We start from the raw sequence: 11,703 nt of genomic DNA on the forward strand, positions 1-11,703 counted from the left end.
CGCTCGTTGCCTTACCCACCTTCGCAGTGAAATAAGCGTGGATGGTCGTGAATATCGTACCCAAGTCGAGCGTAAAGTAGTTCGTGATATATGCACTATGTTTTCCGATTTCTCAATAGACCCAAATAATTTGGAAAAACTTGAGTCACTTATTGACCTTTCAGAATTAACGGAGGCTATTCATAAAGAAGGGGTTTTAAATGGGAAAGAGATGGTGAGAAGATGGTTACATCTAGAGTCAGACCCCTAAGTACTAGCCGCTCAAGAAGAGAAAATTTTCAACGAAGTCAATGAGACTTTCGATTTGTCAACTTTGACTGAACAAGAAGCTATTTCCATGATTTTGGAGGCTGACATTCCGCCTTCCTCCCCTACAAACCCAGAAATCTTTACTCTATCAGAAGATACTATTAAGAACATGTTATTTAAGTATTCAAATGCTGCTATTGAATCTAAATGATCCAGTATTATTAACTTTATCACGAGGAATCATCTTTCATAATAACTTTTTTATGTCTGACTTTTTCTATTCTTAATTTACTGTTAGTCATCCTGTGATATATTCTTACTTTTAATGACTATGGCGTAATTCGTAATGTGTAACTCTGCATTGTGTTTTTCATCGTTAAGTCAAGTATTTTCTTTATTCTTGCTTTATATTTGAAAAATAAACTGATGTCTTTATGGCGTATGCCTTTTCAGTAGCGATTGAATATCCCCCGTAGATGGCGGTGGGATCAAGTGCTTGGATATGGAATCACCCGGTTATAGAACCGCGCACAGGCCAGTTCTATAACTGGACCACCACTGTATACTAGAAATAGAGGTGCGCCTTACCTCCATTTCTTCTTATTTTTTTCCTAAGCTTACAATAACGCGATCGACGACGAAAAAATATTAAAAAATAGGACAGGTCTTAAAGATTAACATACATTTATTTCAAAATTAACACAAATGTCTTTCATCAGAGTCATCAAACCTATGGATGGTTACTGCGCTCAACGTTGAATCCTTCCATAAGCCCTCGATGACCATTTGCAAAATTTAGCTATTGATCCTTCTGGTGGGTGTGTCATTTACTAGCTGGTAAGGGCTTTTATAAGAATGTTTTCTCACCCGCTTGGAGTGCTGGTCTTCTAGCCCCTTCTAGCAGGTAGCGGCTGTGCAGCTGTGCTAATCACCGGTGTGTTACTCACTAATACAAAACACTTGGGAAAATATGCAAAATTAGGGCCTAGAATATCGGTTAGGGGAGACTGGAGTAAGACGCGACGGTTTTCGTTTGCCCCCTATATCTCCCAAACTAATCATTTAATTTCTTTAAAAAAAATTTTTATGTATTCCTTATTGTAATGTACCCCCCATATTTTTTGTATAATTTAATAATGAACCATTTCCCCATAAAAGACCTTTAAAGTTTACTCAGATTTATGGGATGAGCCTATTTTGGGGGGTAAGTGAGGACACTGGGGTGGGTGGTGAGGGACGTCCTCCATTTTCGCCTTAAAATTCATTAATAAAATTGAAAAAAAATTGAAAAAGTGTTCCTCTGCATAGACTCTTTGAGTTTATAAATGTTTCAATTTGATTATTGTGTTAATGAACCTTTTTTCTTATATAAACAAAACCCCTAATGGAGTAGTAGGATATCCTGCGTTGCCAGGTCAGGAAATCAAGCCTCTTTAAAATGCTGTACGCTGATTGGCCCGTAACTGTCACAAAATAGTCAAAAACAGCTGTCCCGATTTCCCGGTTTAGACACTTTTTTAAAAAAGTTAATACTGTCTAAACTAATTGATCTAAAATTATAATATTTGTTCCTAACGATCAAGAAATGATTTATCTATGGCGAAAATGGCGAAAACAAAAATAACTTTTAAAAAACCTTTTTTTTAGTTTTGTCAATAACTCATACAGTTATTGACAAAACTCAACCAAATTTCATGCCAAAGTAGAATATACGTATTGAAATAACATACTAAAATTTTTCTTAATTTTATTAATATCTACTATTTTTCCCCCTACTGCCCCTTTTGACCCGGTGTCCCGGTATACTCCAGTCTCCCCTATATCTTCAATACGAATGTCCCCTTGGAAAAAATACGAATGATTGTGATGGAATGATTATTTAGCTATCGAATGAACCCAAGGGGGGGGGGGATTTTAAATGCTAAGATGTCATGAAAATACTGTTTAAAAAAAACATTTTTCCCATAAGCGCTCTGTTAAAAACGGACACTTTTTCGCGCGGAAAAAAAATTGGTTTTACGTTCGATTTTTTTTGCACACTAAATTTATTCATAATTGCACCAAAATTGGTACAATCAGAGAATGAAAGATTTACCACAATTTCATATTTTTTAAATCTTTTATTTTCACCAGAAATTGTGTTTACATGGGTTTTAAAAAAATCAAATCACTTTTTAACATGTCCTACACGATATTTTTCACGGGTATTTTGAACAGAACTATATTGTAATGGTATAAACAGTGCTCACGAACGAAAATAACTGTTAATAATTTGTTTGGGGTTTTTTGGCCCAATTTGACTATACTATTATCTGGTAAGAAAGTGGCGAAAATAATCAAATGAAGTTATTCTTTACTCAATAGATGGATAATTAGATGGCGGAAATAAGGAGGCGGAATAGAGTTTGCTGGAGGGGTGGCTTACAGAGTTACAGACCCCGTAAAAATGTCATCATCTCTGAGAGAATCCCCGCCATATGGCTGCAGTATCCATAGGTTTGACGACTCTGCTTTCATACAATAATAAAATTAAGAAATACGTAGTCCCATAAAGCCCGTGTGATACTGTGGCGACGGTTTTTTTTTTTTTGGGGGGGGGGGGAGGAGAAGAAGGTGCGAACTTTCAAACTTTGTCTCAGAAATTCCCCACAGGACAACACTCCTTACCAGGATCCAGGACGCAGGAGAAGCAGACGAATCTTACTTCGTGATCAAACGACCGGCTGACTATTGATGGTCAAACACGTACCCACCGCCAGATGTATTGACCGAAGGGCTGCGGATGATCTGACCCTCTTCTTGATTGCTCTCATGACTTCCGGGCTTCTGGCCGTCATAATGTGATTATTCACCCGCACCCAACATTTGCTGCTGATGCTGGCCGTTATCCGTTTGGCGCTGGATGAATTTGGTTGGAGAACGACTCCTTCCTCTTCTTCTTCGCTGGATGCGTTAAGGTTGTTGTGTTGGAACAGGGTGGCGGCGGTGGCCAGAAATGCCGTCACGGCCCTTCACCCAATTCGTTCGATACCTCCACTGGCCTTCTGGTATATATATGTCTTAGAATTACGGTATAGATGTCCAACTTGATCAATTCCAAGATGTTTCGTGTACTTTCAGAAGAACTAGGATAGCGACCAGTTGCGCTATCGACCCATGGACGACCTAGGTATCACCATTGGAGCAAAAAAGGTTCACTCCTGTAAGGACCCACTGCATTTGTTGGGCTCACGAACAAAACATGAGCTGTAACATTTCCAAAAACGTAACGGTTTAAAAACGTGTATTTGCAAACTTCCGGTAATGTTGATGATTTTTCGTTCACTTTTTTCTTACAATGAAGCACTGATTATTATAAAGTCTAAGTTAACATATTAAAAAAATATGATGAACCATTGGGCGATTATAAATAGCAAGGAACGGGCGAAACACACGAGCGACTAGATTACTAAACGCTAGAAATGTATATATTTGTTTACGATTATTTTCCCACACCAAATTTGTTTCCTTCACTAGCATGTGAATCAATCCGAATCCGATGCGATTGCGTCAAAGTAATCGTTCAACTTCCGTGGAATCGGTTTGTTGGGTGTGACATAGGACATATTATTAGAAGGCGGATCATCAGCCGAGTCGTGATCAGTCGGACGACTGAAGATGGATCTTCTTAGAGAAGAATGGCGTGAAGAACGACCGCCACGCAACACCAAAGGTGTAGAACTTACTGGTTGCTCATCTGAAAATGATTGAAAATTAGTTACCACATTTATTGGGTGAAGCTGAAAAGTAACTTGTGAACATACCAGCCCTATGTTCGATGCTATTGTTTTGTGGCAAAGGTGAACTGTCATTAAGAGGACGCCCAAGAGTGCTGTCATTTCCACTAATTACTGCAGAAGATAAATCACTCACTTCATCTAAAAAGAAAATTGATTCAATCAGACAGAAGTTGACAAAATTGATGGCAATTCAAGTACTACCGTCAGAGAACGAAAAGTCGTTGGCGAAGTTGCAGGGTTGTGGCCGGTGTGTGACAGGCGTGGACGGCTTCGAGCCAAAGTCCGGTTTGCGCCATTTACGCGCCAGAGCGCGTATGGGCAAGAAGATGAGCAAAAAGAGCTGGAATAATCGGAAGAATAGCTCAACCAAATTGGCGCGGAATGAAAGGCGGGCGTTTTGCCAGCCCAGTTTAAGGCACCTCCATCGCCTTCTGGAACGCAGCAAAGGATGCTCCAGAAGTTGAGAGGCTGACGGACGGTTAGAAGCGTCTGGATTCATCATCATTTCCATCACGGCACTCAGATCTTTGGATAAGTCTGCTAGAAACGAAACCAAGGGTTAGTTTGCAAGAAGTTGGAGAAAATGGAATAGTTGTCACTAACGTCTGGTGATGGTGGGAGGAAGAGAACCATGTCTCAGTTCGTGCCACAAAGTGCCGTTGGCCGGCAGGTCAAGATCACAGGCCAGTTCGAGCAGCGTAATTCCCAGGCTGAAAATGTCTGCTTTTTTAGAGAAAATTCCTCCCAGGACTTCGGGAGCCAAGTACTTTGAATCTCCCTCGGTGGCGTCAAACAGATTCTGGTCAAACGAAATGGAAAAATAAAAATTATTGTTACAACGTCAAGTTTTTCATTAGACTCACTTCTTTGAGGTTAACAACGAGCCCAAAATCCCCGAGCTTACAAACACCTTCCATTGATAATAAAATATTCTCAGGTTTAACATCCATGTGAATTAAGTCATTGTCATGCAAATGTTGAATTGCCTAAATTGAAAATAGAAAAACTATTATTGAGCCAGTCAAAATGATTTAACAGATAGGAATTTTTCAAATACCAAGAGCAAGTCAATCATGTAGTCCCAGATAAGGTGCTCTGGTAGCTCATGCTGCTCTTCAGAAATCTCACTCAGACTGGACTGACAAAGCTCAAGCTGAATATAGAGAAATTGGTTCTCCTCCCACGCCTGATAAAAACGAACGCAATTGGGGTGGTGAGGGAGGGACTCCATTTTTCGAACTTCCTCCAGCTTCTCTTTACGATCTGTAGTCCCGCGAAACGGCACTCGTGATCGCTTGACGGCGTACATTCGACCATCTTCTTTGCTGCGAACACGAAACACGTCGCCGAAAGATCCAGAGCCGATGTTGGCCTCGATTTCAAAACATTGGCGAAAGAACGTGTCTTCCTTCGACAGATTGTAATGTGGGCTACTAATCAGCGCAGAATCCGATTTTGACTTGAACGAGATTGTGTGAGCTTTTTGGGGGCCAGGGCAACTATAATAGGCCGAAATAATCGGCGTAGGTGTTGGTGGTGCCCGTTTTTTATGGCCAGGTAGTGTCCTTTCCTGAAAATTTGACAAAAAGTGTTACAAAAATTCAAAGAAAAAACTGGACTTGAGCTAAAAATGTTACCTTTTTTGTGGAAAATGTATTTATGAGATTGAACTGGGGGACAGGCCTCGGAGTTACAAATTTCGAGTCCATTTGTCTGAGGATAAAAAATTGCTTTTCGATGTAATTGGGGGAGGAGGCAAGTTTAGAACTTCATCTAAATATATAGATAAGATAAGTTAATGCTGACAACAGTATTCTAATCTCAAACAAGGAATAATGAATAACAATATACCAAATTGCACCTGCTTGGACATTGGGTTAGACGCTTCACTTTGTCCTTATTTGGTATTGTTGCACTAAGAAGGATTCACTAAAGGTTAAACAAGAAAAATCCATTAACCAAATGAAGATGAGAATAAGAGGTGTCAATGCAAGAATAGTTCACCAACATGAATATGGTTAAATATTCACACGAACTTAGGTAACAATAACCAACAAGCCTCTGAACGTAACCGGTTGTTGGGGAAAGTTACCTCACAAGACGTGATCCATGGACTTTTTTGGAAGTTTAACAGCAGATTAAGAATCCTGAAAAATTCACCACGATAACAGCATGTGATTCTTTTTTCAGTAAAAAACAAGAAACAAGGATATTGTGAAAAGAAACTTTTTCAGCGAGAAGCAACAGGCGGGCTGATGTTGTTTTTGAAGGAGCGTCATCGGCAAGTGTTAACTGTGACTCATAGATGGCGCCGCGGACAAAATTATATTTGTTAATTCACATTGAATTTATCTTCTTATTCTTTCAAAATAAATATTTGATAATAAACAAAATTATTATTAACATTACTTTCTGACTATTCTTGTTTGATGATTAACTTATTTTGTTAAAATGTTAATATTATCAAAAATGGCGCTAGTAAAACAGATGAGGCTTCTGCCCGTAGTTGTGAGACTTTTGGCGTCTCTTTAAAAAAACAAAAAATCGGATTTTGCCACGTTGCGTTTCTTCACTTTTCCTCAAATAAATTAACAAGAAATTTTTCGAAGCCCATAAATTTTATTGCTCTAATATAATCTATTAATTTTTTTTCAGCTTAACCTTCTCAATCAAATGATGTGAGGGAAATGGTGCTCACTTGCACGTAATAATGGTATAATTTTAAAGCTGTTATTTGTCATTTGTCATATAAAAATCATTGAGCATTAAGGGTCGTTATCGTAGAAATTTTAGAAAAATTTATAAATACCGAATGACGCTGTATAGCTGTAGAAAAGATTTGAAGCAATATCTAAAAAAAATGATCAGAGAAATTTCCAGTTCGAATGTGGAACTAAGACTTTTGTGTTTTCAAAAAAACGTGTGTAAATGTGTTTATCAAAATCAGGGCAGCATCAAGTATGGCTCAGGGGAAATCCTCCATATTTTAGCTCTAGATAAAAATTAACAGAAGATAAAAGTGTTGACTGGTTCGGGTTTGCCATACGCATATTACAAGTGATGATAAGAAAATGACGCAAGTCGGACAGTATAGATACCAATATTACTTATGATATCGCTAATTTATATAACTGCGCAGAAAACACACAAAGGTTGCACCTTTAAAAAAGTTACTTTTTTTCTCGTCAAGGGAAAATCATCATGCTTGAAAACATTAAGTGCCATGGCGAAGAATCCGTTCGTGATTTTTATTTATTGCCCCCCCCCCCCTCCAAATTTAGACGCAGGCAGTGGGGTAGAATTCAGCCCAGCTCTTGTCTTTCATGTCGACGTAATCGGCACCAACGACACACGACTTTTAAGTGTGTTCCAATCGACTTCTAAAGATATTTTTTTAACAACATTAATTTTGAAAATGAACATCGATATCGTGTTTTTTTGTAAATGATTTACGATTCTGGATAGTTGTTCAATTCAGAAATTTCGACGCTTCTAACGTAGATGTGGTCGTTGCAAAACAGACCACAGGTATTGAAAATAGTGCCGTCATACTTCCAGTACAACTCGACGCGTTGGATGTTACCCACGTTGAAAGAATCGACGAAAAAAGAGAATGAGTTTGTCCCATGAACAAACTTGTGGCTTTTGCTATAATTATGGAATAAATGATTATTAGCATTTTAGGATGTGCACATTGCGCAGCTTTAGCTGAAATAGATCTATACTCGGCTACGGTAACGTCGATCAGCTGTCCAAGCGTTCCATACAAAGACATACGCATTGTGCCATAAACGAAAGCTTCAGCTTACGATGGATAAGCGAGGTTGACTTTAATGCCGTAGTGGTAGGCCTACTCTAAGAATGAATTCAAAAGTAATTAAACATTTGTCCAAGGGTTATTGTCCATTTCAGATCAACTTACTGATGTAATGGACATCTTTGTCGGTGTCGAACAGTAGATTCACGTAAGTTCTATCACGCATCGGATAGAGAGCGGCGTCCATGCCGAATTTGGCGCAATTCAAGTTGTCGGTTCCGCACGAGGTACACTCACCCTTCGTTCAAATAAACTTTTAGTAATTAAAAGTAGGCTAGTAATATAATTCGATGAATCAATACTCGATGGAATGCGTCGTTGTCAATGCATTCGTAACCGACGTAGTTGTAACCGGGCACAAGTGAATCGATGAAAAATTCGATGCAGCGCAAGTGATTGCAGGCAACCAGCTCTCGGCCACCGGTGACCATGTCTTCGGTGATCATGTCAAGCGGAATATTCACAGGATCACAACCAGGTTGGTCACGTCCTCCGTTGGGGTAAAAGTCCAAATGGCCAACTGGTTCCAGCATGCCGTATCCTGGATAGAAGATGTCAGATCGGAGTCAAGTGAATTTTCTATTTAAATAAGTAATGAAAAGAAAACGAATAACCTAGAAGGAGAATAGTTCTGGTGTCGGTGTGGATGGCGTCGACGAGTTTAGCGTCAGTCGGATCCAGACGCACATGTGACGGCATTTCAGCGAAATAAGGTTCAGCTGGATCGAGACCGGTGATCCTACCGAGTCCTTCAATACCTTCACCTGCATAACCAACGGTGTGAGCTCCCAAAGAGTGGCCGAGCAAATGAACCATTCCTGGATCAACGCCGAAATGGGTCTACCAATAAAAAAGTCATATTTGTTGGTGAATAAATTTTAGCTGAATTAAAATGTAAAAACATACAATCATAGTGTTGACCATGTACGCTATCTCAAGTCCAACCACTCGTGTGTTGGCAGTGGCTTGGCTGTATGAAGAAAAAAGCGGGAAAAAGGTATTTTTAATGTTTAACTCAAATAAAAAATAAATTAAATTCCCATACCTGTACATAGGAGGAGGAAGAGAACCATCTCCCTAGTTAACATGATGACTTTGTAATCACCTTGGGCCAGCAAATTTTCGGTGAGCCTCTAAAATCGGAATTTTAATTAAAACAAAATAAATGTTTGAAGTAAAAGTGGATCTAAAGGTAACAATTTACCTTCATCCATCTCACCAAGCATCTCACAGTTCCGTCGTCAATGAAGCCATGGACAAGGAACTGGGTAGGTTTAGTGGGATCGAAAGTGGAGTATCTGATTGAATCTAAATCATTGGCGTAAAGCATGGTGTCCTAAATTTAGAAATTATCAGTAAATAATCGTTAAGCATTATTTGATTTGAAATTTTATCCTCGTACTTGGGTAGGTCTCTGTCTAGTGTGCAGGATGAAACGCGTGTTGATCTTTTCTCTAGGCAGAGGCTCCTGATTGATTGCGCGATGGACGGGGTCATACCAGCTATCATCGACGACAATACAACCAATCTCTCCATAGCAATAAGTAATTGGCTCCACTAATATAATTCAGGCCGAAATAAAAATAATTTTATTGGAAATTTGCCTTATCCTAGTTTTAAAATAATAAAAGATCTAATTGGCTTTTAAAAATACCCAATGATATGTGGAACAAACTATCGCAACATCACAGGATTATACTTTCTGACTCTGCGTCGAACTTTTGTTTAATGAAATTTATCATTCGACCATGGTAAAGGATGATTCGGCAATCGACACTCACTTTTGGAATCCAACTGTTGGACATCTGCTGTCTGAAGGACAACTGTGCGTGGTTCTTGCTTCTGGACTAGATCATTGTGGTGTGTGAAGATTATTGATGATTATTGATGTAAAGATTATTATGAAAAAACCGCTAATAGTTTTTCATTTTTTTTTTCTCATGAAAAACGTAAGTGATTTGAAGTCAATCTGGCATCGCTGAAATCAGCAGACGACGGAATTGTCTTGTCACATTTCTTTTTTGCTAAGGATTCACCGCCGTGCCAGGCTTTTTTCTTTCCCAGTTTCGGGTTTTGATCTTTTGTTTTTGTTTAGATTAGGAATAACCAATAAACTATTGAAAAATGAGTGGAGTTTTGGAGAGAATCGCGGCTATCGAAGCCGAGGTATGATTGCCAAACTTGACACATTTATTTAGGTTACCTGGTAACGATGGACTGTTTTTGCATTTGCAGATGGCTAGGACTCAACGAAACAAAGCGACCGCTCAACATCTTGGTCTGCTCAAAGCTCGTTTGGCCAAGCTAAGGAGAGAAGTCCTGACACCAAAATCAGGTGGAGGTGGGCCTGGTGAAGGTTTTGATGTTGCTAAAACGGGAGATGCCCGTATTGGATTTGTTGGTAAATCCCATCATAGACCCTCAATAAAGTAAAGTTTGTCATTTTTATGTGTTTCTTCAACCAGGTTTTCCTTCGGTGGGTAAAAGTACACTCCTCACCACCTTGGCAGGAGTTTATTCAGAGGTGGCAGCCTATGAGTTTACCACACTGACAACAGTCCCTGGCTGCATTCGTTACAAGGGTGCAAAAATTCAGGTATTTATTGCAGTTGCTGTAATACCAATCATTGTCTTATTGGTCTAATTCTTTTTTCTCCATTTAAATATTTTAGTTGCTGGATTTGCCTGGTATTATTGAAGGTGCCAAGGATGGTAAAGGTCGTGGTCGGCAGGTAATTGCTGTAGCCCGAACCTGTAGCCTTATCTTTATTGTGCTGGATGTCCTGAAGCCTCTGCAGCACAAGAAGATTATTCAGCGTGAGCTCGAAGGCTTTGGCATTCGTCTCAATAAACAGCCGCCCAATATCGGCTTCCGCAGGAAGGAGAAGGGTGGTGTCAATCTCCAAACTCTCGTAATTCCATTCTATTCAATTAATGAGGAACAGAGTTTTCACGTTTTATTTTATTTCCAAGGTACCGCAAAGCGAGCTCGATTTGGACATTGTCAAAACTATTTTGTCCGAGTATCGAATCCACAATGCTGACGTGACTCTTCGTTATGACGCCACGGCCGATGATTTGATTGACATTATCGAGGGAAACCGAGCTTACATCCCTTGCATCTACCTACTCAACAAAATTGGCACGACATTTTCAAAATTTTACACATATTCTTTCATATTTTGTGAATATTGGTTTAATTGTTTCAAAAAATTTCCACAGACCAAATCAGCATCGAAGAATTGGATGTCATTTACAAAATTCCCCATTGTGTACCCATCTCTGCCCATCACAAATGGAATTTCGACGACCTTCTCGAGAAGATGTGGCAATACCTCAAACTTATGCGAATGTACATCAGTTTGAAACTGTAAGAAAATCTTATCTAATGATTTCTTATTTTCTTTTAGTTACACAAAACCAAAAGGACAATTGCCCGACTACAATGCCCCAGTCGTTTTGCAATCTGATAGGTGCACTATGGAGGAATTCTGTAACAAACTGCATCGCACTATTCTCAAGGAATTCAAATAGTAACATTATATTTGACGCCTTTTTTCGGGCCATAAATATTAACTGGTGTTTTACTTTTGAATTTCCAGTGCTTTGGTATGGGGATCTTCCGTGAAGCATCAGCCACAGAAAGTTGGAAAGGATCACGTTCTTAACGACGAGGATGTCGTGCAAATTGTCAAAAAGGTTTAATTTGACGTTGTTAAGCGACAGACAAAGCAGCTGTCATCCGGGAACATACAGGAGAAATGAATAAAGTGAATTGTTTCTCTTCCATATGCCTTTTTCCTTGTTTTCCTAGGATTATTTCTACAAATTTGTGTAGTGTTTTTTTTTTACCTTTTT

The 11,703-nt window shown here is 39.2% G+C and overlaps 2 protein-coding genes and 1 pseudogene across 7 annotated transcripts; 1 reads left to right on the plus strand and 2 right to left on the minus strand.

Annotated features, from left to right (window-relative positions):
- Positions 1 to 3,515: 3,515 nt before the first annotated feature.
- On the minus strand, positions 3,516 to 6,854 carry LOC124209417 (membrane-associated tyrosine- and threonine-specific cdc2-inhibitory kinase-like). Of its 6 annotated transcripts, none has more exons than XM_046607392.1 (10): positions 6,838 to 6,854; positions 6,121 to 6,320; positions 5,880 to 5,957; positions 5,666 to 5,801; positions 5,086 to 5,598; positions 4,892 to 5,014; positions 4,632 to 4,827; positions 4,230 to 4,568; positions 4,053 to 4,166; positions 3,516 to 3,985 (listed from the first exon to the last, which is right to left on the minus strand). In XM_046607392.1, exons 4-10 carry the CDS (start codon positions 5,735 to 5,737, stop codon positions 3,774 to 3,776), a joined length of 1,569 nt encoding a protein of 522 aa, XP_046463348.1. In that variant the 5' UTR covers positions 5,738 to 5,801; positions 5,880 to 5,957; positions 6,121 to 6,320; positions 6,838 to 6,854; the 3' UTR covers positions 3,516 to 3,773. The 6 variants fall into 6 exon arrangements, with proteins under 6 accessions (XP_046463348.1, XP_046463347.1, XP_046463349.1 ...); XM_046607391.1 differs by lacking the exon at positions 6,838 to 6,854 and adding an exon at positions 6,690 to 6,745 and having other exon boundaries at positions 6,121 to 6,606; XM_046607393.1 differs by lacking the exon at positions 6,838 to 6,854 and having other exon boundaries at positions 5,890 to 5,957; positions 6,121 to 6,722.
- Positions 6,855 to 7,297: 443 nt separating this feature from the next.
- LOC124209028 lies at positions 7,298 to 9,642 on the minus strand (annotated as a pseudogene).
- Positions 9,643 to 9,827: 185 nt separating this feature from the next.
- LOC124209420 (GTP-binding protein 128up) lies at positions 9,828 to 11,634 on the plus strand. Its single transcript, XM_046607402.1, has 8 exons — positions 9,828 to 10,011; positions 10,081 to 10,246; positions 10,311 to 10,441; positions 10,518 to 10,757; positions 10,819 to 10,987; positions 11,068 to 11,197; positions 11,256 to 11,378; positions 11,448 to 11,634. The coding sequence occupies exons 1-8, from the start codon at positions 9,970 to 9,972 to the stop codon at positions 11,548 to 11,550; spliced, it is 1,104 nt and encodes a 367-aa protein (XP_046463358.1). The 5' UTR covers positions 9,828 to 9,969; the 3' UTR covers positions 11,551 to 11,634.
- Positions 11,635 to 11,703: the final 69 nt, after the last annotated feature.

Source organism: Daphnia pulex, chromosome 12 (assembly GCF_021134715.1).
Source record: "Daphnia pulex isolate KAP4 chromosome 12, ASM2113471v1".
Lineage (NCBI taxonomy): Eukaryota > Metazoa > Arthropoda > Branchiopoda > Diplostraca > Daphniidae > Daphnia > Daphnia pulex.

Coding starts and splice junctions, on each gene's coding strand:
- LOC124209417 (XM_046607392.1), bottom strand. CDS start 5,737: ATGGACTCGAAATTTGTAACTCCGAGGCCTGTCCCCCAGTTCAATCTC. Junction 4,828..4,891: donor TCGTTGTTAACCTCAAAGAA/GTGAGTCTAATG, acceptor TCGTTTGACCAG/AATCTGTTTGACGCCACCGA. Junction 3,986..4,052: donor TAGCATCGAACATAGGGCTG/GTATGTTCACAA, acceptor AATCATTTTCAG/ATGAGCAACCAGTAAGTTCT.
- LOC124209420 (XM_046607402.1), top strand. CDS start 9,970: ATGAGTGGAGTTTTGGAGAGAATCGCGGCTATCGAAGCCGAG. Junction 10,988..11,067: donor CTACCTACTCAACAAAATTG/GCACGACATTTT, acceptor AAATTTCCACAG/ACCAAATCAGCATCGAAGAA. Junction 11,198..11,255: donor TACCTCAAACTTATGCGAAT/GTACATCAGTTT, acceptor ATTTTCTTTTAG/TTACACAAAACCAAAAGGAC.